The sequence below is a fragment of the Podarcis liolepis genome, assembly GCF_965112155.1.
Source record: "Podarcis liolepis genome assembly, chromosome: 4".
NCBI classification, from domain to species: Eukaryota; Metazoa; Chordata; class Lepidosauria; order Squamata; family Lacertidae; genus Podarcis; species Podarcis liolepis.
Window position 1 is genome coordinate 99699578 of NC_139558.1, and position 26037 is coordinate 99725614.

A 26037-nucleotide genomic window follows, 5' to 3' on the forward strand; every position below is an offset into this window, starting at 1 on the left:
CTTCTTTCTGCAGTTCACAACACACAGACTCACCTTGACAGCAGGAATGCTGAGGTTTGCATAGATGAAGGCCGTGGACCCTCCGGCTTCTACCAAACTCAGCTGAGCAGGAAAAGAAATGGGACAACGTTATCCTTCGGCTCAAGGTGGTGTATGTGGTTCTCTATATCTCTCAGCCTAACTACCTCACAGGGTAGTTGTGGAGTTTAAAAGAGTACAGGGAGAACCATGCTGAGTTTGTTTTTTGTTTTTTGCACAGAAAAAGAAAGTTTTGGAGCTATTTTCAAGGAAATTCACCAAAATCTACACTTCCAACGTGGGTTGCCAGACACATGGCAGTGCTAGGATATAAAGCATGAGACTTTTTTTTAATTAAAAAAAATCGTTTTTATTAATTTTCCAATAAAAAAAATCCAATTAACATGAGACAATCTCAGAGTCATGAGCTGGAGCCCCATGCAAATAACAACAACAACAACAACAACAATAACAATAATAACAATAATTTATTTATACCCCATCCCTTTTGGCTGGGTTTCCCCAGCCACTCTGGGCAGCTTCCAACCGAATATTAAAATACAATAACCTATTAAGCATTAAAAGCTTCCCTAAACAGGGCTGCCTTCAGATGCCTTCTAAAAGTCAGATTGTTGTTTATTTCCTTCACATCTGATGGGAGGGCGTCCACAGGGCGGGCGCCACCACCGAGAAGGCCCTCTGCCTGGTTCCCTGTAACCTCGCCTCTCGCTACTTTGCAAAATGGGCAGAACTGATCCTCATTGCCATTAAAGAAACTAAATATATTAGCTGCTTTGACTGGTGTGATGAGCGTTTAGAAATATCAGGGGAGGTCTGCTTCACCCTCTTTTCCCTTCTCCAAATCACCCTTTGCCCCAGTGACTCTTCCCTCCCACAAAAACATCTCCCAAATCACGCTTGTCCTAGAAAATACACTGCAGAAATCTAGCTGGAAAAGAAGCACTGGGCCAGCTGTTTGAAGCTTGGCACTTTCCGTTTTAGCCATGGAATGACAAAACAAAAAACAAAAGCAGCCCTATCCTTCTTGAAGCATATACAGTGGTGCCCTGCAAGACGAATGCCTCGCAAGACGGAAAACTCGCTAGACGAAAGAGTTTTCCGTTTTGGAGGTGCTTCGCAAAACGAATTTCCTATGGGCTTGCTTCGCAAGACGAAAATGTCTTGCGAGGTCTTGCGGGTTTTTTTCCCTTCCCCCCCTTTTTCTAAGCCACTAAGCCGCTTATCAGCTGATCCGATCAGTAGATAAGCCGCTAAAAGCCGCTAATAGCGCTAATCTGCTAATCCGTCAATGGGCTTGCTTCGCAAGACGAAAAAACCGCTAGACGAAGAGAATCACAGAACGGATTCTTTTCGTCTTGCAAGGCACCACTGTACAGAGTTCCCTGGCAAAACCACAATATCCTTTGCAGATCCCAGCAAAGAGAAGAAGACTCACATAGACCATCAACGTGGCAATTCGGTTTCCGGATTTCATCCTGTAAAGGGGGCTTTTTCTTGACTGCATTGGGGGAAAAGAGAATTCCTTGATTACGAAACACCAGGTGGTTGCATTCATCAAGTTTTAGTACTTCCATAACTGGAATTGCCTACCGCAAAACCTGATAATAACTAAAAGTTGTCCTACAAGAGCAGAACTTCTGCAGTCAAACTGGTGGGAAGTCACGGGTGGAAAAAGATTTGTACGGGGAAACGAGTATTCAGTTAAGAATCTATGCTGTAAAGAAATCAAGTATACATGTATATGTACAATTTACATTTAATAAAAACTATATAAATACACCCACCCACCCACACCCACACACCCACACACCGGTTTAAATTTTAAAGTGTAGGTGGAGCTTAGGACTGTGCTTGTGGCAAGGGGAAGCAGGAAATATAATTAATTATAATTATAAATATAATTATAATTATAAATAAGAGAAGTTTAAAAAGACAGAAAGACTTGGATTGCTTCCAAAGAAAAATGCAAGTGTTTACATCTCAGAGAATACAGTGGGACCTTGGTTCTCAAATGCCTTGATTCTCAAACACCTTGGTTCCCAAACTCTGAAAACCCGGGAAAAAGTGTTCCGGTTTTCAAACGTTTTTTGGAAGCCGAACATCCGATGCGGCTGTTGGCTATTGTTTCCGGGGCGCCTGCACCAATCAGAAGTCGCGCCTTGGTTTCTGAGCATTTCGGAAGCCAAATGGACTTCCAGAATGGATGAAGTTTGGCGCTTTCGTTTTTGCTATTTATTTTTTGTTTTTGTTTTTGAGGCTTTTTTGGTTCATTTGTTTTTGTGACTGTGTGGAACCTACTGATCAATTGATTGTGTGACTGCGGAAATGGATAAAAGCCCCCCATCTGAACAATGACTATCATCAGTGCAGGTAAAAAAAAAAAATCATAATTTTAATTTTTATCATCTTCAATACTGTCTTATTTACTTTATAGTACAGTACATTGATTATTGCTTTCATTTTATGGATCAGCGGTCACGTTAGATAGTAAAATTCACGTTAAATTGCTGTTTTAGGGGTTGTTTTTAAAAATCTGGGACGGATTAATCCCTTTTGCATTACTTTCTATGGGAAAGTGCGCCTTGGGTTTGGAACGCTTTGGGTTTGGAACGGACTTCCGGAATGGATTAAGTTTGAGAACCAAGGAACTACTGTATCAAACTGCTTTCATGCCCTGCTGGACTCTGCAGCAACAGACTCACCGTCGCGTGGTCAAAATGGGGCTCGTAGTGCCCACCTAATCCGTAGTTTACCACCTGCAGGTATTCTGCGTAAGGGGGCTGGGTGTTGAGGCCGGTCAGGGCTGCGACCCGTCGATCTAAAGACACAATTGCTGGATCCAAGTTGTCTTTCAACCAAGCACTAAACAAGGCACAGTGAGCAGGAAAGAGTTAAGCTCAGAAGTGCAGTCGTGTACCGTATTTTTCGCTCTATAACACGCACCCGACCATAACATGCACGTAGTTTTTAGAGGAGGAAAATCCGTAGGCATGCCACCCGTAGGCATTCCCTCCATAACACGCACAGACATTTCCCCTTACTTTCTAGGAGGAAAAAAGTGAGTGTTATGGTGCAAAAAATACGGTAAATATGTACAATTTTTCTGTTTAAGGGGGGGGGGCTCACAAGACTACTTTGAGGGGCCCGAAACTGCCCCTAGGAGTCAGCACGCCTGCTCAGAACCCAAAACAAACTACAGCTCGCACGATTCGGGGGGGGGGGCATGGCTATTTAAAGTGGTACAGCGCTGCTTTTAAATGCATAGTGCAGATGAGGCCAGAGTATTAATCGTTTTAAAATATCTTCACTGGCATACGATTCTGTTCATTTTACCACTGCCGTTTCAAGCCAAGATCCTTCTGTTTTCCCCAACAGGGCCAGAGGTGAGGGAAGAGTTAATCGCTCGTTCATCCAACCATAATTCAAAGCCCCCCACCCTGCAGAGAATGGAATTCCGGTGGTCAGTGGGGGTCTCTCAAACCGAGATTGCAAAACCAGGCGCTGAGATCATCTCGGAAAATATTTGCCAAGGCTGCTCTGCAACCGCAGCCTATGTCTCCGTCATCCTTTGTGTGGAAATTCCATATCTAGCTCTGCGTTGCAAGACGACTCAATGAAGTCATTTTTTCCCAGCCTAAGAAGCCTGGAATGATAAACGCAGCTGTTGGCTATAAATCCTGCCCTTTGGCAGTTTGCAGAAGAATAGAAACCTGGATTGTAGTGTACTAGGGAGACGGCAGGCCTGATCCTGAACTATTCGCCTTTAGATTGCTTGCTCAGATTCCTTTGCTCAGTGGCAGAACACCTGGTTGGCATGCAGAAGATGGCAGCTTAACCAAACAGAACGTCTGGTCCCCTCCCCAGCCTCTCCATTTAGGAAAAAGGATCTTGGCAAACTAATTCCAGTGTACTGGAAGAAGCAAAGATCACCCATGTCGAAGCAATGATTCTTCAACATCAACTTCGTTAGACTGGTCATGTTGTGCGGATGCCTCATGATCGTCTGCCAAAGCAACTACTCTATTCTGAACTTAAAAATGGAAAGCGTCATGCTGGTGGTCAAGAAAAGAGGCTCAAAGACTGTCTCAAGGCAAATATAAAAAAATGTAGTATAAACACCAAGAATTGGGAAACACTGGCCTATGAGTGCTCCAGTTGGAGAACAGCCTTTACCAAAGGTGTCATGGACTTTGAAGACACTCAAAGTCAGAACGCAAGGGAGAAATGTGCTAAGAGGAAGGCACGCTTGGCAAATCCACATCATGATCAACTCCTGCCCAGAAACCTATGTCCCCACTGTGGAAGGACATGTGGATCCAGAATTGGCCTCCACAGTCACTTACACTGTTAAAACAGTGTTTATGGAAGACAATCTTACTCGGCTATGAGGGATCGCCGAAGAAGAAGACGACGACCCTATGAAAAATATTTATTTGGAAGAGCAGTTTGCACGACCCACTGAGGAAGATCATAACGCAATAAAATCCAGCAAATAATATTGCATGAAAAATATTGTTTATGCATTTTTGCTAACAAAAACATAAGGAAATTTAGGGCATAAAATGTTTTGATTGATTGATTGATTGATTGAGCTAGCCTGCAAACGTGACAAGAAGGCTAGAAACCTCAACCCTGCGGTGTGGGGTGTCCCTGGAGGCACCCCTAAATTTCACGAGGGGGCCAGCTCCTTGCACATCCGTTGGTGCATCAAGCGATGCAGCTGCTCTGCTCCCTGTGAACTCTGTGTGTAGCTAGCAAGAGACTTAAAAAAGGTAAAGGGACCCCTGACCATTAGGTCCAGTCGTGACCAACTCTGGGGTTGCGGCGCTCATCTCACTTTACTGGCTGAGGGAGCCGGCGTACAGCTTCCAGGTCATTTGGCCAGCAGGACTAAGCCGCTTCTGGAGAACCAGAGCAGCGCATGGAAACACCATTTACCTTCCCGCCAGAGCGGTTCCTATTTATCTACTTGCACTTTGACGTGCTTTCGAACTGCTAGGTTGGCAGGAGAGCAAGAGAATTTACCTTTTGCTTATTCGGTAGTCTGCTTTCTGCTGCTTTTCTCCCGAGGCAACCACCGACCTCTGCAACTGGAGAGGGGAACAGAGAGAGAAAAACGCAAGAGGTTGCAGTGTCAAATCTGGAGCGGAAAGGAAATGGGAGGATAACATAGGCTCTGATATTAATCCCATTCAATGGACCAGAATGTGGTCTAAACCAGTGTTTCCCAACCGGTGTTCCGCGGCACACTAGTGTGCCGCGAGATGTTGCCTGGTGTGCCGCGAGATGTTGCCTGGAGGGAGGCGGGCGAGTCCAAAAAAGGTTGGGAAACACTGCTCTAACACACGCCAGCCGGGGTCTGCCTCCGCGTTGCATCAGCTTCCTCGCTCTTGGCGCTCTGCTTGCCAGCCTGGTGGCCTCTGCCCTGCCCCGAGACTGGAAGGGAGGGGAGGGGCGTCCACTGCGGCTGCGTCTCTGGCTCTTTCGACTCATTCCTCCTCCGAGTGGGCTTGAAAGTTCGGCCGATGGATGAATCGGCCGGCGACCCTGAAGCCTTGTGCAAAGAAGAGGAGGCGGAGAAGCGACGGCAGGGAGCTTAGGCGCCGCATCCGGCTCATTGCGGGAAGTCAAGATGGCGGCGGGTAAGTGTGGGAAGCAGCTTTTTCCCTCCGCCGCCCCCCTCTCACCGGGAATAAAGGGGGCCCCGCTGGGGGGTGACGTTGTAGAACGCAGAGTTCTTATTTTGGGAAGGTTTGAGGGGTCGGACTAAGCGGGTTGGGGGCTGGTCTGGGCTTCCGCTCCCTCCCCTCCCCACGGAGTGTACCTGCGGTGCAAGGAGGCGCTCTGAGCCACTGCTCTGGGAAAGGAAGGAGGGCGAGGCGGCCTGGCCAAGTGCAGGGGAGACCCGTAGTGGGGAGCAGGGGGAGGAGGAGGCACCGAGGAATGGAGGCGGGGGAGACTCCCTCACTTTGCAGAAACTGCAAAAAACGAGGCAGGAATTGGGTTTGTTTTTGTAGCTCAGGACGTGCTTCGCTTCTGGTGTGCCTAAGGCGGCCGCCCCAATTATCCCCTAGCCCGTCTTTCCAGGTGCTGCCCCCCCTCCACAAAGGGCCATAGAACTGTAGAGTTGGCAGGGGTCCCAAGGGTCAGTTTCTCTTTCAAAAAGGAAACGTGGGTTAAAGTGGCGCCGCCGCCCCCCACTCACTTTCCTGCTCTGGCTTCCCTAACAGTTTTCCGAGTTGCGTCACTGGATCCAGCCCCCTTTTCCACAGGTGACACGGGGCTGGAGGGAGGGAAAGAGGGCTTTACGTCGCGCACAAAGGCAGCCTCCTAGAAGCGCTCTGGGCTGGCGCCGTTTCGCCGAAGGCGCCGGAGGACCCCCACCCTCAGCTCCTTCAGAAAGGACTGGAGCGGAATAGCCCTTTCTCTTCTTCCCCAACCCTTGTCGTTGGAGGAGTCCCTCAGTCCCTCGCTTTGCTGCCTCCCCCCCCACCCCCAAAGCTTGGAGGTTCCCCGGCAAGGGGGAGGGGAAAAAATTGAAACTTACACTTTCGTGCGTCCCTCCCGGCGTGACGCTGCGTGCTGACGTCACGGGGCTGTAATGGTGGTGTGCCTCGAGATTTTTTTCATCAAACAAGTGTGCCTTTGCCCAAAAAAGGTTGGGAAACACTGGTCTAAACCCCCCTTTAAATCCATATCAACAAAAAGAAAATAACTCACTCTGAAACTCACCTACAGGTGGTACCTAACACCAAGGAAACTAGTGCTAATACGGCCAGGAACTTCACCAAAATGCTGGAGAGGGTGCACCTCCACAGGCACATACCTCCACATGTGGTGGGAGTGCCCCAGAATCCAACTATTCTGGACAACAGCCATATGAGAAATATATAAAATAACCAAGCAAGTATTAGTTATAATAATATATATAAAAAATATTTCATTTATACCCCACCCATCTGGCTGGGTTGCCCAAGCAACTCTGAGGGGCTTCCAAGACATAAAAACATAATAAAACTTCAAACATTAATAGTAACAATCTGATCCAATATAAAAGTCACAATAACTTTAAAATAAACAACTGATATCAAACAAAGCAACATTCAACAATCCATTAGAATTGAATAGTAAACAGTAAAATTAAACACCAGCAAATAGTAATTAAACAGTCCAACCGCAATAAAGAATTACTATAATCTATAATAATAAAGAATTAATATAAATTCTATAATCAGTAAAAGGAAAAGCAAATCACAACGCATAAAATACCATAAAACATACAAAACCATGTAAAAGGGTCAAATTGAGAAACAAAGAAGCACAACTTATAAAAGTATTTTTAAAAATAATTATTAATTAAAGAGTGGCAGATGAAGATGATGGACCTTGAAGAATTGGTGAAGCTGACGGGAAAAATCTGAAACCAGCACGATCAAGTATTCCAAAAGGACTAGAGTAAATTTATACGATATCTGAAAGACTATTGTAAGCAATTGACATCACTAGCAGGGTGATCTGAAGACTTGTAATGAGACATTTTCTACCTTTCTATATTTATTCAAATTTTGAGCTATTTTGTAATTGGAATTGGAAAACGTACAAAATGATATAAAGATTAATTTTGAAAGCCATGAGGTGGGAGGGAAGTAAGTCGATAGGCTTTAAAGAGGCAGGGAGGTAAAATGGATAGCAATGATGTGAATGTATATTATTAAATGGAAAATAAATAAAAATTACATATAAATAAAGAATAATAATTAAAAAATTATGGACATAATGTTGCACACCACCCCAATCTCACAGCGGTGCAAAATCCCAGGGGCCCCAGGAGTGCTTAACAGGGTCAATGTTTTCTTTTGGAATGAGGCACAGTGGGGACTGTGGTGTCTTTAGGATATATGGTTTAGTTGCACATTGTTGTTTAGTCGTTTAGTCGTGTCCGACTCTTCGTGACCCCGTGGACCAGAGCATGCCAGGCACTCCTGTCTTCCACTGCCTCCCGCAGTTTGGTCAAACTCATGCTGGTAGCTTTGAGAACACTGTCCAACCATTTCGTCCTCTGTCGTCCCCTTCTTGTGCCCTCCATCTTTCCCAACATCAGGGTCTTTTCCAGGGAGTCTTCTCTTCTCATGAGGTGGGCAAAGTACTGGAGCCTCAGCTGCAGGATCTGTCCTTCCAGTGAGCACTCAGGGCTGATTTCCTTCAGAATGGAGAGGTTTGATCTTCTTGCAGTCCATGGGACTCTCAAGAGTCTCCTCCAACACCATAATTCAAAAGCATCCATTCTTTGGTGATCAGCCTTCTTTAGGGTCCAGCTCTCACTTCCATACATCACTACTGGGAAAACCATAGATTTTACTATGCGGGCCTTTGGCCTACGATGGAGGGATTCACAGCACTGCACTCCAAGAGAATCTTGCTTCTGCCCTACCCACAGCCTTAGATTCAGACAGACACCTTATACATGACTCCTTCGCAGGTTTCTAACTCCCATTGCTTTATCTGTGGAGTGAAAGGCCCCACACATTTTGCCACCTCGCACAGATGCTTTGCGTCCTTCCTAATGCTCCATCCCCGGGCTTTCACATCACACAGGCGACCAGCCTAGGTCAATAAGCCTTTAACACATGCTGATTTCAGAGGATTAGCAGTGTCTAGCACACAGCTTAATCAGGGCTGGATTTAGATTTGATGAGGCCCTAAGCTGCTGAAGGTAATGGGGCCCTTTATAAGGAAGACTCTTGTGTCTTTATTCTTTTAGGAAGGAATCTAAGGGGTCTTACCAGGAATATACCCCAATCTGGGGGTGCCAGATTGTATTGCTCAACTAAAGAGATTCAAACGAATCTGGAACTAGTTTCTTGCTGTGTAAAGTGGAACGAGTTGTGCTATATATGTGTGACTCACTAGCGTGAGTTAGGAAGGATAATATTTCATCAATATATACTCTCCTACCCCACAACAGGGACGCGGGTGGCGCTGTGGGTTAAACCACAGAGCCTAGGACTTGATCAGAAGGTTGGCGGTTTGAATCCCCGTGATGGGGTGAGCTCCCGTTGCTCGGTCTCTGCTCCTGCCCACCTAGCAGTTCGAAAGCACGTTGTAGTGCAAGTATATAAAGAGGTACCACTCCGGCGGGAAGGTAAACAGTGTTTCCATGCGCTGCTCTAGTTTGCCAGAAGCGGCTTAGTCATGCTGGCCACATGACCTGGAAGCTGTACACCGGCTCCCTCGGCCCGTAAAGTGAGATGAGCGCCACAACCCCAGAGTCGTCCACGACTGGACCTAATGGTCAGGGGTCCCTTTGCCTTTTTCACTACCCACAACATTCCCACAGCTGTGCCTGGAGTTGCCATTGGAGACTGAACGTGGGGACCTTCAGTATCCAAGAAGGATGCTCCCACTAGGCCGCACACCTGTTAAAGGTGAAGGCGCCACCTGTTCCCTCTGGTAACCAGAAACACTCTCAAGACGCTTCCAGCTGCCTTGCAAAGCTATTGTGTGCCTTCGTCTTTTGCATTTCTGGTCATACCTCGGGTTAGAGATGCTTCGGGTTGCGCGATTTTGGGTTGCGCACTGCGCCGAACCCGGAAGCACCGGAATGGGCTACTTCTGGTTTTCGGCCCTTGCACATGCACAGAAGCACTAAATTATACTTTGCACATGCGCAGAAGCGCCAAATTGCAACCCGTGCGTGCGCAGGTGCAACGCTGTGGGTTGCGAACGTGCTTCCCACACGGATCGCGTTCGCAACCCGAGCATCCACTGTAGTTGAGGAAAACAGCCCTGGGCAGTTGTTAGGAGCAACCTGCCCGGCGGAAAGGCGTCTAGCCTGGAGAACTGCGTCCACGATGACACACTCGGCCGAGATGCCAGGATGTCTGGAAGCTGCCCAGAGGAATTGTGATGGATCGGCAGGCAGAGCCAAGTGCCGTCTGGCCTTGGGAAGGAGGAGAACTGCAAAACCGATGTCCCATCCACGCCGTGGATTAGGTTAATAATCTCCATGTGGGCCTGTTTGCGCGGTTGCCGAGGCAACCGGCCGGGATGTTGGATGGAGAAGGAATTGTTTCGGCCAAGTGTGGAGGAGCTGGACCGCAGGCGCTCCTCCTTCTCCTCCTCAATCCTGTCTCGTGGTGGCAATTTTTAAGCTTAATTCTCTTGGCTGCTGAAGGAATCTGAATAACCAAAAAGGAAGTTTTCTGCCCTCTTGTTCAAAGTAGGGTTGGGCACACCATGTTAGCAGAACTTGAGTGATACTTGTAAACACAACAAATACCGTTTGTGGAGTAGACGGGAACAATAATAATAATAATAATAATTTATTATTTATACCCCGCCCATCTGGCTGGGCTTCCCCAGCCACTCTGGGCGGCTTCCCAAAAAAATATTAAAATACTGTAATACATCAAACATTAAAAGCTTCCCTAAACAGGGCTGCCTTCAGATGTCTTGTAAAACAATATTAAAGAATATAAAACTGTGCGGGAAAAACAACGACAGTATAAACAGTACAATGAGAATGATTGGAAGACTCGTTTTGTCAGAAGTCTTTTTTATTTAAGTGTTTATTTAAGTATTAATTAGGAAGTTTAAGATTTTTTTATGCGTGTAAATCTGCTTTTTCTTTTTTCTTTTTTCTGTGTTTTCTGCTTTTCTTAATTGTTTTTTCTTTAATTTTCTTTTTGGAGTGTGAGACTGTAAATTCTTTGTATATTCTTTGTATATGTGTGTAATTTAAATTAATAAAGATTATTAAAAAAACAAAACAAAGTAGGGTTGCAGATGCAAACTGGGGTGGTTCCACCCCCCCACTTTTTAGGGGGGTTTGCTAGTATAACAGAATTTGGAAGGAACGAAATTATCCAGCAGACTAACCTGGTTAGAATGCGCGATTGGTATTTGTAATCATAACGGTAATTCATTCTTTCGATTTAGCTGCGATTCCTGCATTGCAGGGGGTTAGTCTGGATGACCTTTGGGGATCACTTCCAACTCTACGATTGTAGGATTCTATGATTTATTAGTTGTCCTTGGGGGACTTACTAACCAGTCATCAATACTCCACACCCATTGAGAAAGCCTCAAAAATCTCATTGACCACAGCAGCAGTAAAAAAAACAAGTTTGTGGCCAGGATAACCGCCCTTTGGCTCCTATAGGAGGAAGAGGGGCAGGAAAGACGCCTAAGGTACAAAATAAATGACGATCCATCAAGGGCAATGGTAACCTCAAGGTTGGTTACCGCAAGGCATGGGTAGGCAAACTAAGGCCTGGGGGCCGGATCCGGCCCAATCACCTTCTAAATCTGGTCAGCGGACTTCCGGGAATCAGAGTGTTTTCACATGAGTAGAATGTGTCCTTTTATTTAAAATGCATCTCTGGGATATTTGTGGGGCCTGCCTGGTGTTTTTACACTGTTGTTTCCAGTGAAATGAGGCTGTATTTTAATGTTTTATTTTAATCTTGTTTTTAAGTTGTATTTCAATCAATTGTTTTTATGTCGGGTGTTAGCCGCCCTGAGCCCGGTCTTGGCTGGGGAGGGCAGGGTATAAATAAAATTTATTATTATTATTTACATGAGCAGAATGTTTGATTTTATTTAAAATGCATCTCTGGGTTATTTGTGGCGCATAGGAATTCGTTCATTCCCCCCCCCCCAAATATAGTCTGGACCCCCACAAGGTCTGAGGGACTGTGTATGGGCCCCCTGCTGAAAAAGTTTGCTGACCCCTGCTGCAATGCGTTCTACGTAGAGCTGCCTCTGAAGACGGTTCGGAAACTTCAGCTGGTGCAGAATTCAGTGGCCAGGTTGCTCACGGTTTGAGCACATTACACTGATCCTGGTCCGACTGCACTGGCTAACAATTAGTTTCCAGGTCCAATTCAAAGTGCTGGTTTTGACTTATAAAGCCTTAAACGGCTCAGGACCGCAATACCTCAAGGACCACCTCTTCCCATATGAACCTACCCAGACCCTGAGATCACCTTCTGAGGCCCTCCTTCGCATGCCTCCTCTTCGAGAGGTCAGGAGGGTGGCAACATGAGAACGGGGCCTTCTCTGCAGTGGCTCCCCGTCTGTGGAATGCTCCCCCCAGGAAGTTCGCCTGGTGCCTTCATTACACACCTTTAGGTGCCAGGCAAAAACGTTCCTTTTTAACCAGGCCTTTGGTTGATCTTACTGACATCCTATGCCTTTTTAAAATGTAGTTCTTTGGGGGGAGGAGGGGTGGTTATTGGGTTGTCATTTTTATTTTGATTATATATATTGTGGTTTTTATATTGATCTTGTTCTGTGAACTACCCTGAGACCCCTGGGTATAGGGCGGTATATAAATTCAAACAATCAATATTATTATTAATGTTGATATTCACAGAATTGTAGGATCTTAGAGTTGGAAGGGACCCTAGCGGTCATCTAGTCCAACCCCCTGCAAGACAGGAATCTCAGCTACAGCATCCATGACAGATGGCCATCTAACCGCTGCTTAACAACCTCCAAGGAAGGAGAGTCCACCTTCTCCTGAGGGAGACCGTTCTACCATTGAACAGTTCTTCCTGTCAGAAAGTTCTTCCTGATGTTAGCTGGAATCTCCCTTCTTGTAGCCTGAAGCCAACGACGCAAGAGATTATGATGAAAAGAAAGGAAGGTAGTAATTTGAACCAGTTAATTTTAGTAGAAAGTGAATATTGGAAAATTGCTAAAATGAGATTCAATGAAAATCAGGAAGGATTCGAGGAAGTCATTTAATAATGGAAATTACTTTGGATTTTTAATTGGAAGAAATTTTATATGTTTGTTTGTTTTTCTTCTTATATGTTTTGTTTATTGTGTTGTGTTGTATTTGTTATAAATTTGGAAAATTAATAAAAACATTTGGAAAAAAACACAAAACGACGCAAGAGCCCAGGAGTGACCCGTCCATAGCTGTCAACTGTCCCTTATTTGGCAGGAAACTCCCTTATCCCAGCGCTGTGTCCCGCTGCTGTCCCTTATTGATGATGTCCCGTAAATTTCCCAGGTTTCAAAGGAAGCAGCTCCTCTCCCTCCCTCCTTGCCGGCCAGGGAGGAGGGAGACTCCAACTGTGTTGCTTGGCTGCGTTGCTCACCCAATAAGAAGTCTAAGAACGACTGGGGGGTGGAGCTTGCATGCCTTGTGCCGATCAAATCGGCCGCATTGCCTGGGGACTCACCTTTGCTCAGCGCTTCCCAGCGGAGAGGTGACGGTGGTTTTCCTTGCTGCATCCCCTTTGCCAGGTTGCTGCGCTGTGGGAACCACCGCTTGAGGCTTCGTTTGGCTGCTGGCTGGGCTTTCTGTCTTTGGCTCAGAAGTTATATACCTGTGCCTGGGAAATCCCTTATTTTGTACTGCTGATCCCTTATTTTTGAGGCTGCTGGTCCCTTATTTTCAAATTTGTAAGTTGACAGCTATGGACCCGTCCCGTTTTGCCGCATAACACGGCTTCCAGGCTCTGGCAAGATATTGCTAGAGCCCCGCAAGATCTCGCAGGGCTTTTGCGAGGTCCCGCCAGAACCTGGAAACCACTGCCGCAGCCACTTCCACAGCAGGCCTGCCCCTTCGGTTCCGTCGCCTGAAGCGGCTGCCTCGGTCGCCTCGTGGATGGGCCGGCCCCACAAGACCCCATTTTCTGCCACCCCAATGCCCCCGAGCTGCTTACCCGTGGAGCGGCAAGCTCCTTGATCTTCTCTGCTTCGGCATCGCTGACAAAGTCGTGGTAGAGGGAGATGTGGGGCTGCCGGTGAACAATCTCCCTCTTCAGAGGCTGGAGAATCAGGAAGGGGGTCCCATTGGTCTCGTAGGAGCAGTAGAGGTGTTGTTGCTGGTACTGGGATGGCTGGAGGAGGACCAGAGAGAGAGGGTGATGCTGCAAACCAACCAACCACCAATTGGCCAATATCTATTGCACCATAGTCATAGGCAAAAGGCCCTAGCCCAGTAGTTGGAACCAGTGAGGGCAGTGAATGTCCTGTGTGAATGTCTGGAGGCGGTTGGAAGATGGATGGTGGCTAACAGATTGAGGTTGAATCCTGACAAGACAGAAGTACTGTTTTGGGGGGACGGGGCGGGCGGGTGTGGAGGACTCCCTGGTCCTGAATGGGGTAACTGTGCCCCTGAAGGACCAGGTGCGCAGCCTGGGAGTCATTTTATATTGCAAAATTGTCCCTCAGATATCACAAGCAGATCATTGGTGTTATCTAAATACCATATTTTTCGCTCTATTGGACGCACCGGACCATAGGAGGGGGAGAACAGGGAATTTTTTATTTCTTGTTCTCCCCCTCTAAGTTAAGTGCGTTCTGTGTGTTCAAGGTGTGTTCACCCGAAGCCTCCGGCTTTGGGTTTCTTTCGACCTGTTCTTTGGGGCTGGCGGGGGGGGGGGAAGCGCTGCTTTCCCCCACCACTAACCCCAAAGACCAGGTCGGGGAACAGCGGGAAGGCGGCGCTCCGCCTCCCCGCTGTCCCCCCAGCTTGTGGGGCAGGCGGTGGGGAAAGCAGCGCTTCTCCCCACCGCCAGCCTCCAAACCAGGTTGGGTTTGGAGGCTTGCGGATATCTGCCCGAAGCCTGGAGAGCGAGAGGGGTCGGTGCGCACCAACCCCTCTCGTTCTCCAGGCTTCAGCGAAAGCCTGCATTCGCTCCATAGGATGCACACGCATTTCCCCTTCATTTTTGGAGGGGAAAAAGTGCATCCTATAAAGCGAAAAATACGGTATTTAAAAGCTCATCAGATTCCCCATGGAAATGTGGCATTTCTATCCCAAGGACACCGAAGGCGCATGGATGCTCATTCCACAATGAACACCCGTCTGATAACATCATCCTAACACTGCTGGGGTTTGTAATTATTTTGTAAAAACAAAACACCAAGGTTGAATTCCGTGCCTGAAATATACTCAGAGTCGCAAAGTGATTTCATGCTCTTTATTCAGCTCATATTGGTGAGGAGGAATGAATGAAAGTCCCCTCACAGTATCTGCTTTATATACATTATTTACACAATGGGCTGCACATGATTGGCTAATTCCGGAATTCTACTGTAAGCCAATCAGGTTGTGGATTCACTTCTATCTGGAGCAGGATTGGGTGGTTCCTGCCAACCAATCATACTGCTGCATTGTTCTAGGACTAATCAGACTGCTGCAATTTGGATCCTATTGTTCTAGGACCAATCAGACTGCTTCAGTTTGGATCCTATTCAACTCAGTACATAACAGTGCCTTTTCTGCGGCCCCACCTGAGACCCCAGAGTCTGGCACAGCTTCTCATAAATATCTCTGGTCTCCAGCTGGGTCACGTTCGGCCTCTGCAGGGACGCCCCTTCTTCACCACTCTCGGGGTTCACCAGCAGCAGCTTCTCGTACTTGAGAACATTCCTCGCCATCCTCTTGTTGCTTGGATCTGGTCGAGATAACAGGTGGTCTGAATCCAAAAGTGGATATACATTTTTAAAAGCCCCCCCCCCTGCCCCTTTAGTAGCCATCGAGCATGCAGAAATGAAGCCGTCGCCCAGGTCCAGGAAAGTTCGCCCCATGTGCCAGTTTGCCACTGAAGGCAAAGGAGCAGAGCCAGTAAGAAAAAGTTGGCAACCTGGTTTTAATTATTGGTAGCTTTTCAACTTGGCCCCGTGACCGAGCCAACTTGGCCCTGCGGCCGTGGGGGCCGTGGGGGGGCATGTAGCATGAATATACCTGGCATAGAAATTTGTGGGTGCCTGGCCCCTTCATGGGGAATTTTGTTGGTTCCTTTGCACCCAGAGTCCCAGGGAGTTGGCACTAATGCAGAACAGTACTGAAGCATGATAAGTAATGAGAATGACATTGACACAAAGGTTTTGCTTTGTTTTGTTTTTTGGGCTGTTGTTTTTTGATCACTTTGTGTAAACCAAAGGGTGGGTTGCCAACTGACTGTTAAAAATGTCCTGGCCTGCTCTTGTACTCCCCCCCCCATTTTTTATTTATTTTATTTTATTTAACAAAGTAATAAGAATAGATAAATAAGAATAAAAATGTGCACCCCACCACTGAGACCATTCCATTGCAACTATCCAGCCTCCCAAAATTTCAACACCTCTTGCCATGGTTTGACCCCTTTCCACTTTAACAGTACAAAATTCTACAAACACCCTCCATACCCCCTCAAAATCATTTCTCCTGCGTATTAATTTATCATTAATAGCTATATCCCACACCTCTTTATACCATTCTTCCATTTTATATTCTGCTTGCCCCTTCCGCTTCCAAGCTATAATAATGCGTGCAGCTGTCAATAAATTTGTGAGCGAGTCCTTTGTAGCCTGTCAACCTTCCACCCCATTGTAAATTGATAATAAGGCTGCCTCTGGACTTTTGCTCAGCTTTAACCCACGGATTTCTGTCATCTCCTTAAACACCCTTTGCCAGAAAAATTGTACATATTTACACCCCCACCACATGTGAACACAATTCCTTTGTTTATTTGATTTAACCTTGCCCCTTCCACTTCCTAGCTATAATAATGCGTGCAGCTGTCAATAAATTTGTGAGCGAGTCCTTCATGCTCTTGTACTTTTAAGAGCAGCTGCATTCAGCTGAAAAGCTTCGTGGCAATAAACTGAACACAATCACCTGCTAACTGAATGGCTGTTAGTTAGACGCTGTGGTTCAAAAGCTAGCAGCTCTGGTGGTTTATATGCAGGTAGAATTAGGTGGGTCTTTGGCCCGCTGCAGCCAACTCCCTTTACCTTCTGATTCTACGGATGTTAAGTTATTTGAGAATCTCTGCAATAGAGAGAGAGATGATTTCAATGTCCGTTACTGATACATGAAATCCTTACCAGGAGACAGCATTACTTTCCAGTTAGGTAACCCAGAATAAATGTGGAATTGCTGCTCCTTTTTCAAATGGAGGGTTCTTAGTTGTGTAGGGAATTTCAGTAGGAAACAAGTCATATCTGCTGAAAGTCCATTTTCACGGCTATGAAAGGTGCAGTATTTTTTTGTTTACATGCCCGCCTCATTTTAATGTTCCTCTGATATTTACTTCCCTATGTTCAACCCGGAATCCCTTATTCCCTGGGAGAAAAATGCCCCGGCTGGTTTGAACAGAAACTGTTCCCCCCCCTAGTTATGAAGGCCCACCGGATGATTGTGCAATTTATGAGGAGAGCATCTAATCCTTTAAAGCTTGATGTTTGGAGTGACTAAGTAACATTCTTCAGTCTGACAGGATCTGGACAAGAAGCACATACCGTAGTGAAGAAATTCTTGGGAAAGGCTTAAGGCATGCGAGATGTTTCCTGCCTTTAAAAAATGAAGAGGGGAGAAAGCAAAAAGTTAGATTTCTGGGGGGAAATAGACACTCAAGCTGACATGAAAGCAAAGTGTGTGTGTCTGTGTGTGTGGAGGCTATTCTTACTCAGCGAATGGGGAGGGTTGCACTCTACACATGCTCAGAGGAACACCTGATTTAGACTTGAAAGAAAGATGAAAGATGGTTCATAGGGAGTCAGGGCATGCTGTCAAGTGTCACCCAGGGTCCCAAGTGAACAATTCAGTCTTCCATTGCCAGGCAAGCTGAATATTCCCTGCAAGGAGTTCCACCAGTGTGACAGCAAAAGGGAGAAGCACACTGTGAGTGTCTGGAGGCGGTTGGAAGATGTTTGGCGGCTAACAGATTGAGGTTGAATCCTGACAAGACAGAAGTACTGCTTTTGAGGAACAGGGGGCGGGCGGGTGTGGGGGACTCCCTGGTCCTGAATGGGGTGACTGTGCCCCTGAAGGACCAGGTGCGCAGCCTGGGAGTAATTTTGGACTCACAGCTGTCCATGGAGGCGCAGGTCAATTCTGTGTCCAGGGCAGCTGTTTATCAGCTCCATCTGGTACGCAGGATGAGACCCTCCCTGCCTGTGGACTGTCTCGCCAGAGTGGTGCATGCTCTGGTTATCTCCCGCTTGGACTACTGCAATGCGCTCTATGTGGGGCTTCCCTTGAAGGTGACTCGGAAACTACAACTAATCCAGAATGCGGCAGCTAGACTGGTGACTGGGAGCGGCCGCCGAGACCACATAACACAGGTCCTAGAAGACCTACATTGGCTCCCAGTATGTTTCCAAGCACGATTCAAAGTGTTGGTGCTGACCTTGAAAGCCCTAAACAGCTTCGGTCCAGTATATCTGAAGGAGCGTCTCCACCCCCATCGTTCTACCCAGATGCTGAGGTCCAGCTCCGAGGACCTTCTGGCGGTTCCCTCATTGTGAGAATTGAGGTTACAGGGAACCAGACAGAGGGCCTTCTCGGTAGTGGCGCCCACCCTGTGGAATGGGCAGGGTATAAATAATAAATTTTTATTATCCCACCCTCCTCCCCTCCTTGAGTGAATCATCTTGTGCAGAATGTGGAATGTGATACTAGTCAAGTGCAACATTCCTTGTTTTCCTAGAGTGGACATGCAAGGGGATGTTTGGTCCAGCCAGTCGAAAACTTCCTGTTTCCTCCTGGCTGGGGCATACTTCCTCTGCATGTGACTAGAGCAGTGTTTCCCAACCTTTTTTGGGCAAAGGCACACTTGTTTCATGAAAAATATCTCGAGGCACACCACCATTACAGCCCCGTGACGTCAGCGCGCAGCGTCACGCCGGGAGGGACATGAATTGCTAGCAAATTACATAATCACCTCCTTGAGGGCTGGCTCATCTTCTCCGAAGGCAGTACCCCATTAATTAACAGCACAGACTCACACCATAGCCAAGACGAGGGGGGAAAACCTCAGTCATGCTCAGTCATGCACAGTCATGCACATGTGGGGGCTAAATGAGGACGAAGACCGGGCAGAGAGCAGGGTTCAAATCACCCCATCTGGCCAGGACAATCCCTGGGTGCTCCCTTGGGCCACTCGCCTGACCCACCTCGCAGGGCTGTTGTTGCGAGGATAACACGGGGAGAACCACGTGCGCCCCCAGGAGCTCCTTGGAGGAGAAAGCGGGCGATGAATGCAATGCACGAAATATATGAGAGGCGACCAGGTTTTGCAGGTGAGGGGCCCCCGCCAGCCTCCGCTTCCAACACCCGGCGCAACGACGCCGAAGTTTCCCCCTGGGCTCGGCTCGGGGAGCAGCGCTGCTCCCCCCTGGCTCCCCTTCGCCCTCCCGGCTCTCTCTGCCGCCCACTGGGGACCCCCCTCACCTGCCAAGTCCGGAGCGCCGGTGGAAGTTGCATGCATGCATGCAGGGCGCCGCGTTGCCATTGCATTGCACTGCACTCCATGCAACGCCTGCACACATGCATTGCCTTGCACGCCCGCCAAGGGGTCTCCCCGCGGTCCGATGCGTCCCCTCCGGCGCGGATGCAGCATTGCAAAAATAAAACCCCCCCCGACGCAGCCCTACCTGGGGGGCAGCCTCCGCCTCCGCCGCTCCGCCTCCGCGGGGATCCCCGGGCTCCATCCTGCCGCCCGATCTCCGCGGGGGCGCAGGCAGGCTGCGCGGGGTCTGCGCGGAAGAGCCCCTGCCCGCCCGGCTGCCGCCGCTGCGCTCATTCCATGGCCAGGAGAAGAGCGCTTCAAACAAAACGCCCGGCCCGCCAGGCCACGCTGAGAAACGTAGTTCGCGCACCCCGCGCGGGCGCGGAGCCCAAGGGCGAGGGGACTACGGATCCCGGCAGCCCCCGCGCCGGGGACGGAGGGGGAGAGGCCGGGTGCAGGGATGGAGGGACGGGTGGGCGAGCGAGTGAGTGAGTGGCAGCCGCCAAGCCTTGGCCGAGAGCCAGGAAGGGCCTCCCCGGAGGAGGAGGAGGAGGAGGGAGGCGCAGAGCGGGAGGGAGGGAGGGAACCCCAGGGGTCATCTAGTGGCGGCGCCCCAATCGAAAATTTGACTTAAAAAAAAAAAAACCTTTCGAATTTTTTAATTTTTCCCGCGGCACACCAGGCAACATCTCGCGGCACACTAGTGTGCCGCGGAACAGTGGTTGGGAAACACTGGACTAGAGGTGGGTGTGACCTTACCTGCGCAGGTAAGAAAAGGACAAGTCATGCAGCACACCTTCTCTCTTTGACTTCATTAGAAGCAGCTTCGTAGAAGCAGCAGCCTTTTATCTAGAGATGCTCTGTTGGCTGAAACCCAACAGAGGACAAAGAGACTATCTCCAATAGTTCTACATGTATATACTTTGTAACTAAGTCTGCCTTCAGGGATCCATCTGTGAACTGATGATGTGTGTAAATATCTTTTATACACTTTAAATAAGATTGCCGTGTGTTTATTCCTTTTAAGAGGGACAATAAGGGAATTTACCAGGAACACACAATTCAATACTGAATTGTATGATAGTGAGAGGCTTACACAAGCCTGCAACCAGCTACCCCCTGTGTGTTAAAAGGGGAATTGAAGTGAAGGGCGTGAGGCAGAAGCTGGTAAGCTGCCAGCTAGCTCTGCTGAGGCTCTTTTTATTGAACAACAAACCCCTGTGTTGCCGAAGTAGTCAGTGAATAACAACGTAGGACGGTGCTCCCTGATAATCTGACTGTTTCGCTGGAATATACATATTCTCATGATCACTGCTCCTTGTGCATTTTTCTAATCTATCGGTTGTGCTGAAGAAGATTCCAGCGAAACAGTCAGATTATTCGGGATCACTGTCCTACGTTGTTATTCACTTACTACTTCGGCACCATGAACGCCTAAAAAAGTTTTACCGCTTAGCCCACAGGATAGCATCTATTACTTTGTTTCAACCATAGACTTATACTTCTACGGACTTTCAAAGATTGACAGACGTGTGTTCATTTGATTTCAAACATATTAGAGAATTTACAAGTGTACACATTTTGTTTTGGTTGTACTAAATCATGTATACTATGCAATAAGAATTGCAGTACTATCTAGTATACTGGTCTTCGTGTTGCTTGTATTGTTTGTTGAGGCTCTTTTTACTAGCACAATATGCAAAACCAGTCAGATACATTTTGGACTGTGCCCTTTACATCTTCCAGTCACGAGATCGTGGGGTTGTACAAAGTTATTTTGGCACCTGTTTCCAGCGCGTCACTTTCCCCCTGAACAATGTATGACGAAGGAGACCAAGGTCACAGACGGGGCACGGCAGGCCACTGAGAAAGCCAAAGGTTAGATAGAGGGCATGATGTTCAGACAGCTGTGGCTTGTCTGCGGGTGGAAGTGTGCTCCACACCCGGCGATCATTCCTTCAGGGAATGTAACCTCTACTAAGTAAAGAGGCTTGCGAATGGAAGTTTTGATGCCGAAGAATTGATGCTTTTGAATTATGGTGCTGGAGGAAACTCTTGAGAGTCCCATGGACTGCAAGAAGATCAAACCGATCCATTCTGAAGGAAATCAGCCCTGAGTGCTCACTGGAAGGACAGATCCTGAAGCTGAGGCTCCAAGACTTTGGCCACCTCATGAGAAGAGAAGACTCCCTGGAAAAGACCCTGATGTTGGGAAAGATGGAGGGCACAAGGAGAAGGGGACGACAGAGGACGAGATGGCTGGACAGTGTTCTCGAAGCTACCAGCATGAGTTTGACCAAACTGCAGGAGGCAGTGGAAGACAGGAGTGCCTGGCGTACTCTGGTCCATGGGGTCATGAAGAGTCGGACATGACTAAACGACTAAACAACAACAACGGAAGTTAGGAAGGACATTAATAAACAATATATCCTCTGCCTCCCTGAACATTCCCACACAGAATAAGTGTGGAAGTTGTGCAGGACGAGCGGGAGTTGTGCAGAAGGACTGTAGCTCGGTGTCAGCGCATCTGCGTTCATGAGGCAGACTCCAAATTCAATCTCCAGTGTGGCATCTCCCCTGCCTGGAGAGCTGCTGCAGACAGAACTGAGCTAGATGGACAGAGAGTCCGACTCAGTAAAGGCAGCAGCTCCCTGTGTCCTCCTGCAGCATCCCGTCTTACCTTGAAATAAGAAAAAGCCAGGTGGTCTAGGGCATCTTCAAGGCTCCCCTCGTCCTCCGTGTTCCAGCTCCCGTAGGAAACACGGAACAGGCTCACGGCTTCCTCCAGCCACAGAATGGAGTGGTAATAATCTTCCATGTCGTAGGCAACCTGGAAGAAACCAGGAGTGGTAAGAGAAAGCCCTTAGGAACTTGGGACCACTTTAACCTGTGAAATCACTGGCTAGATGAGTTTTGCCTGCATAATTTTTACTGCTGTCGTTCCCCTGAACCAATACAAGGTTTTAAGTAAGTACAGTGGTACCTTGGTTCTCAAACTTAAACCATTCTGGAAGTCTATTCCGAAACCAAAGCATTCCAAAACCAAGGCGTGCTTTACCGTAGAAAGTAATGCAAAAGGGATTAATCTGTTCCAGACATTTAAAAACAACCCCTAAAACAGCAATTTAACATGGATTTTACTATCTAATGAGACCACTGATCCATAAAATGAAAGCAATAATCAATGTGCTGTACTATGAAATAAATAAGACAGTATTGAAGATGATAAGAATTAAAAGTATTTTGTTTTCTTCCCTGCACTGATGATAGTCATTGTTTGGATGGGGGGTCTTTTATCCATTTCTGCAGTCACGCAAACAATCATTCGGTAGCTGAACTGGGTTCCACACAGTCACAAAAACAAATTAACCGAAAAAGCCTCCAAAACAAAAACGCAAAATAAATAGCAAAAACAAAAGCGCCAAACGTCATCCATTCCGGAAGTCCATTTGACTTCCAAAAGGTTCAAAAACCAAGGCACAGCTTCTGATTGGTGCAGGCGTCCCGGAAACAATAGCCAACAGCCACATCGGACGTTCAGCTTCTGAAAAACGATCGAAAACCGGAACACTTACTTCCGGGTTTTCGGCATTTGAGTACCAAGGTACCACTGTAAAATATATTTTTAAACTTAACCCCCAAGTTGCTGCCTGATTCTTGTTTGAAGAATATCTGGGGGGGGGGGAAATGTTAATATTTAAATCTTAGAATAGCTTCGGAAGTGGATATAGGCTATAGGGTTAGAAGTAGAAGATAGTGTATTTTAAAATAGTATTATTTGTAAGTGAAAAAGTGTGAAGATTTTTATGGTAAAAGTAAGTGTGATTAAAAAATGGTTTAAAATTATGATATATGAAAGTGCTAAAAATGAGGTAAAATGAAAATCAGATAGCGGGGACTTGGGGAAGCTCACCTAACAATGTTTAGAAAAAATAAGGATAAGACAAGAATTTGTTTGTGCTGTTTGTATTTCTGTTTGTATTGTTTATTTGTGTTATAAAATGAATAAAAAATTTTTTTGGGGGGGGGGAAGTTGCTGCCTGATTCTTTGTTGAGCAGGGCGAAAAAGGGAAAACCAGTTTAGTAAAGGTAAAGGGGTAAAGGGACCCCTGACCATTAGTTCCAGTCGTGACCGACTCTGGGGTTGCGGCGCTCATCTCGCTTTATTGGCCAAGGGAGCCGGCGTACACCTTTCGGGTCATGTGGCCAGCAGGACTAAGCAGCTTCTGGCAAACCAGAGCAGCGCACGGAAACACCATTTACCTTCCTGCCGGAGTGGTACCTATTTATCTACTTGCACTTTGACGTGCTTTCGAACTACTAGGTTGGCAGAAGCAGGGACCGAGCAATGGGAGCTCACCCCGTCGCGGAGATTCGAACCACCGACCTTCTGATCGTTAAGTCCTAGGCTCTCTGGTTTAACCCACAGCCCCAACTTTCTAGCTAATTCCTAATTTTGCAGCCTAATTTCTATGCTTTTAATTTGTTGGCGAGGATGGGGTTTTTAACCTACAAACTTGGGTGCCTGGAGGGATAAATTGCAATTAATATACTTGCACAGCACAACCCCTTGCCTCTTAGCATGCCTGCCAGGTAACCCCACTGACCTCCAGGGGGTCTGTTACCGCCCCCTTTGGAAACCACTGACCTGCCCCCCTCACCTTGCCAATATGGAAACAGTCGTCGGCGGACAGGGAGAAATCCTGGCTGGGGTTGTAGACGTCTGGAAGCGGAGCATTGCTAACCCTCTGGAATTTCCCTTTGGCCAAGCCCTTCACGCTCAGGGAGTAGACATCTTGCAGGCGCATCACCCCCCGGGCAGCTCCTTCCAGGTCCTCAAAGATGGGCAACTCCTCCTCCAATCGTTGGTAGCCATTCTTCAGTGCTGAGAACAAAAGGTAAAAAAAAGGTGAAGGACCACTGGATGGTTAAGTTCAGTGAAAGGCGACTATGGGGTTGCGGCCCTCATCTTGCTTCAGGCTGAGGGAGCTGGTGTTTGTCCACAGACAGCTTTCTGGGTCATGTGGCCAGAAGGACTAAACCGCTTCTGGCGCAACTGGACACTGTGACGGAAACCAGAGTGCAGGGAAACGCCGTTTACCTTCCCGCTGGAGAGGTACCTATTTATCTACTTGCACTGGTGTGCTTTTGAACTGCTAGGTTGGCAGGAGCTGGGACAGAGCAACAGAAGCTCACCCCGTCGCAGGGATTCGAACCGGCAACCTTCTGATCAGCAAGCCCAAGAGGCTCAGTGGCTTAGACCACAGCGCCACCCACGTTCCTGCTGAGAACAATACCAATCCTTCCTTGGTACTGAGCCTTAACAATAGGGGCAGGGTAAAAAATAAAAAAAATCCTTCCAGTAGCACCTTAGAGACCAACCAAGTTTGTTATTGTTATGAGCTTTCGTGTGCATGCACACTTCTTCAGATACCTACCTTCATAATAAATATTTTTTATTTATTTTTTCGAATTTGCATTTCAAAATATTCACTTAAAGAGCCTTAAACCAATGACTTTCCTTCTTCTCTTTCCGTGGTTCATTTTGCATATCGTACATCCCTGCATATTTTACACGAACTAAATCAGCATTCCATTATTACATCCATCAAAACTGATTTACACTGTTGAATTTATCTTAATGCTGCCAGCGTTTTTAAATGTACACAGTTTCCACCCACGTATTCAGTAAGCATTTTCCAGCCTTCTTTAAATGTATGTTCTTCTTGTTATCTTATTCTATATGTTAAATCTGCAAGCTGCACATATTCCATCAGTTTGTTGCCATCCTTCTTTGGTTGGGACCTCGCTCGTTTTCCATTTTGGGGCTAACAAAACATGGGCTGCAGTAGTGGCATACATAAATAGTCTTTTTTGAGATGTTGAAAGTATCAATAATAAAAAACCAGAGATATATCTCCTTGGATTGATAGGGGAAGAGATACCATGGGGGGGGGGATCTTCTTATATGCAAGTACAGCAGCTAAAACAGTGATTGCTGCTAAGTGGAAGTCGCAAACTCTACCCTTAAGGGAGAAATGGATTTGTAAACTAAATGAATGCTTAACTCTGGCAAAACTAACAGCTATTATAAGAAACCAATCGAATCAAAAATTTAAAAAGGAGTGGGAATGTTTTGATGAATATATGGTAAAATATTGCTCAAAAATATATATGCTAATATGCCTAGATTAAAAAGTATCTGAGGGAAGGTAAATTAGTAAGGAAAGATAATGAGAATATATAGAAGATTTGAGAAGATGCAAAGACTAGGACTAGCCGCCTGAGAAACAGTTTTTATCCAAAGGTGATTTTGGTTTTAAATGCAGTGTAAGGTAGTCTCTGTGAGATTATATTGTATTTAATTATGGGGTATCAGAGTTTTTAGGGGGCTAACCAGGCTGGGATAGCTGGGATAGCAGGCTTGTTGGTTTTTGAATGTCAGATGTAGATTTTTTCAATTTCATTGTTCTGTATGGGACAATGACAATAAAGTTTATTGTATTTAAAGATAAATGCAATCCCAGAATGTAGAGGAAATCGAGTGGGGGTGGAGGGAAGTGGGGGGAGAGGCAAAAGAATATTAGGTTTGATTGACAGATATATGGGGGGTGGGGAGGATGTGGTGATGGCTTTGGTTTATCTATATTGTGATGTAATAAGAACCTTTTAATGAGGGTGAAAAAGGAGAGCGCAAAATATGGTCTGAAGCTCAACATCAAAAAAACGAAGATCATGGCCACTGGTCCCATCACCTCCT

The 26037-nt window shown here is 47.0% G+C and overlaps 1 protein-coding gene across 1 annotated transcript in view; it reads right to left on the reverse strand.

Annotated features, from left to right (window-relative positions):
* The window catches only part of P4HA3 (prolyl 4-hydroxylase subunit alpha 3), a 39423-nt gene that overhangs the window by 5830 nt on the left and 7556 nt on the right, over positions 1 to 26037 (reverse strand). The window contains exons 3-11 of the mRNA XM_083499716.1: positions 23939 to 24162; positions 21958 to 22107; positions 17287 to 17338; positions 15295 to 15458; positions 13719 to 13895; positions 5065 to 5129; positions 2742 to 2901; positions 1475 to 1537; positions 34 to 102 (exon numbers count right to left, since the gene is read on the reverse strand). Of these exons, the coding sequence (XP_083355842.1) occupies positions 34 to 102; positions 1475 to 1537; positions 2742 to 2901; positions 5065 to 5129; positions 13719 to 13895; positions 15295 to 15458; positions 17287 to 17338; positions 21958 to 22107; positions 23939 to 24162 (1124 nt within the window). The remainder of the gene's footprint in view (positions 1 to 33; positions 103 to 1474; positions 1538 to 2741; positions 2902 to 5064; positions 5130 to 13718; positions 13896 to 15294; positions 15459 to 17286; positions 17339 to 21957; positions 22108 to 23938; positions 24163 to 26037) is intronic.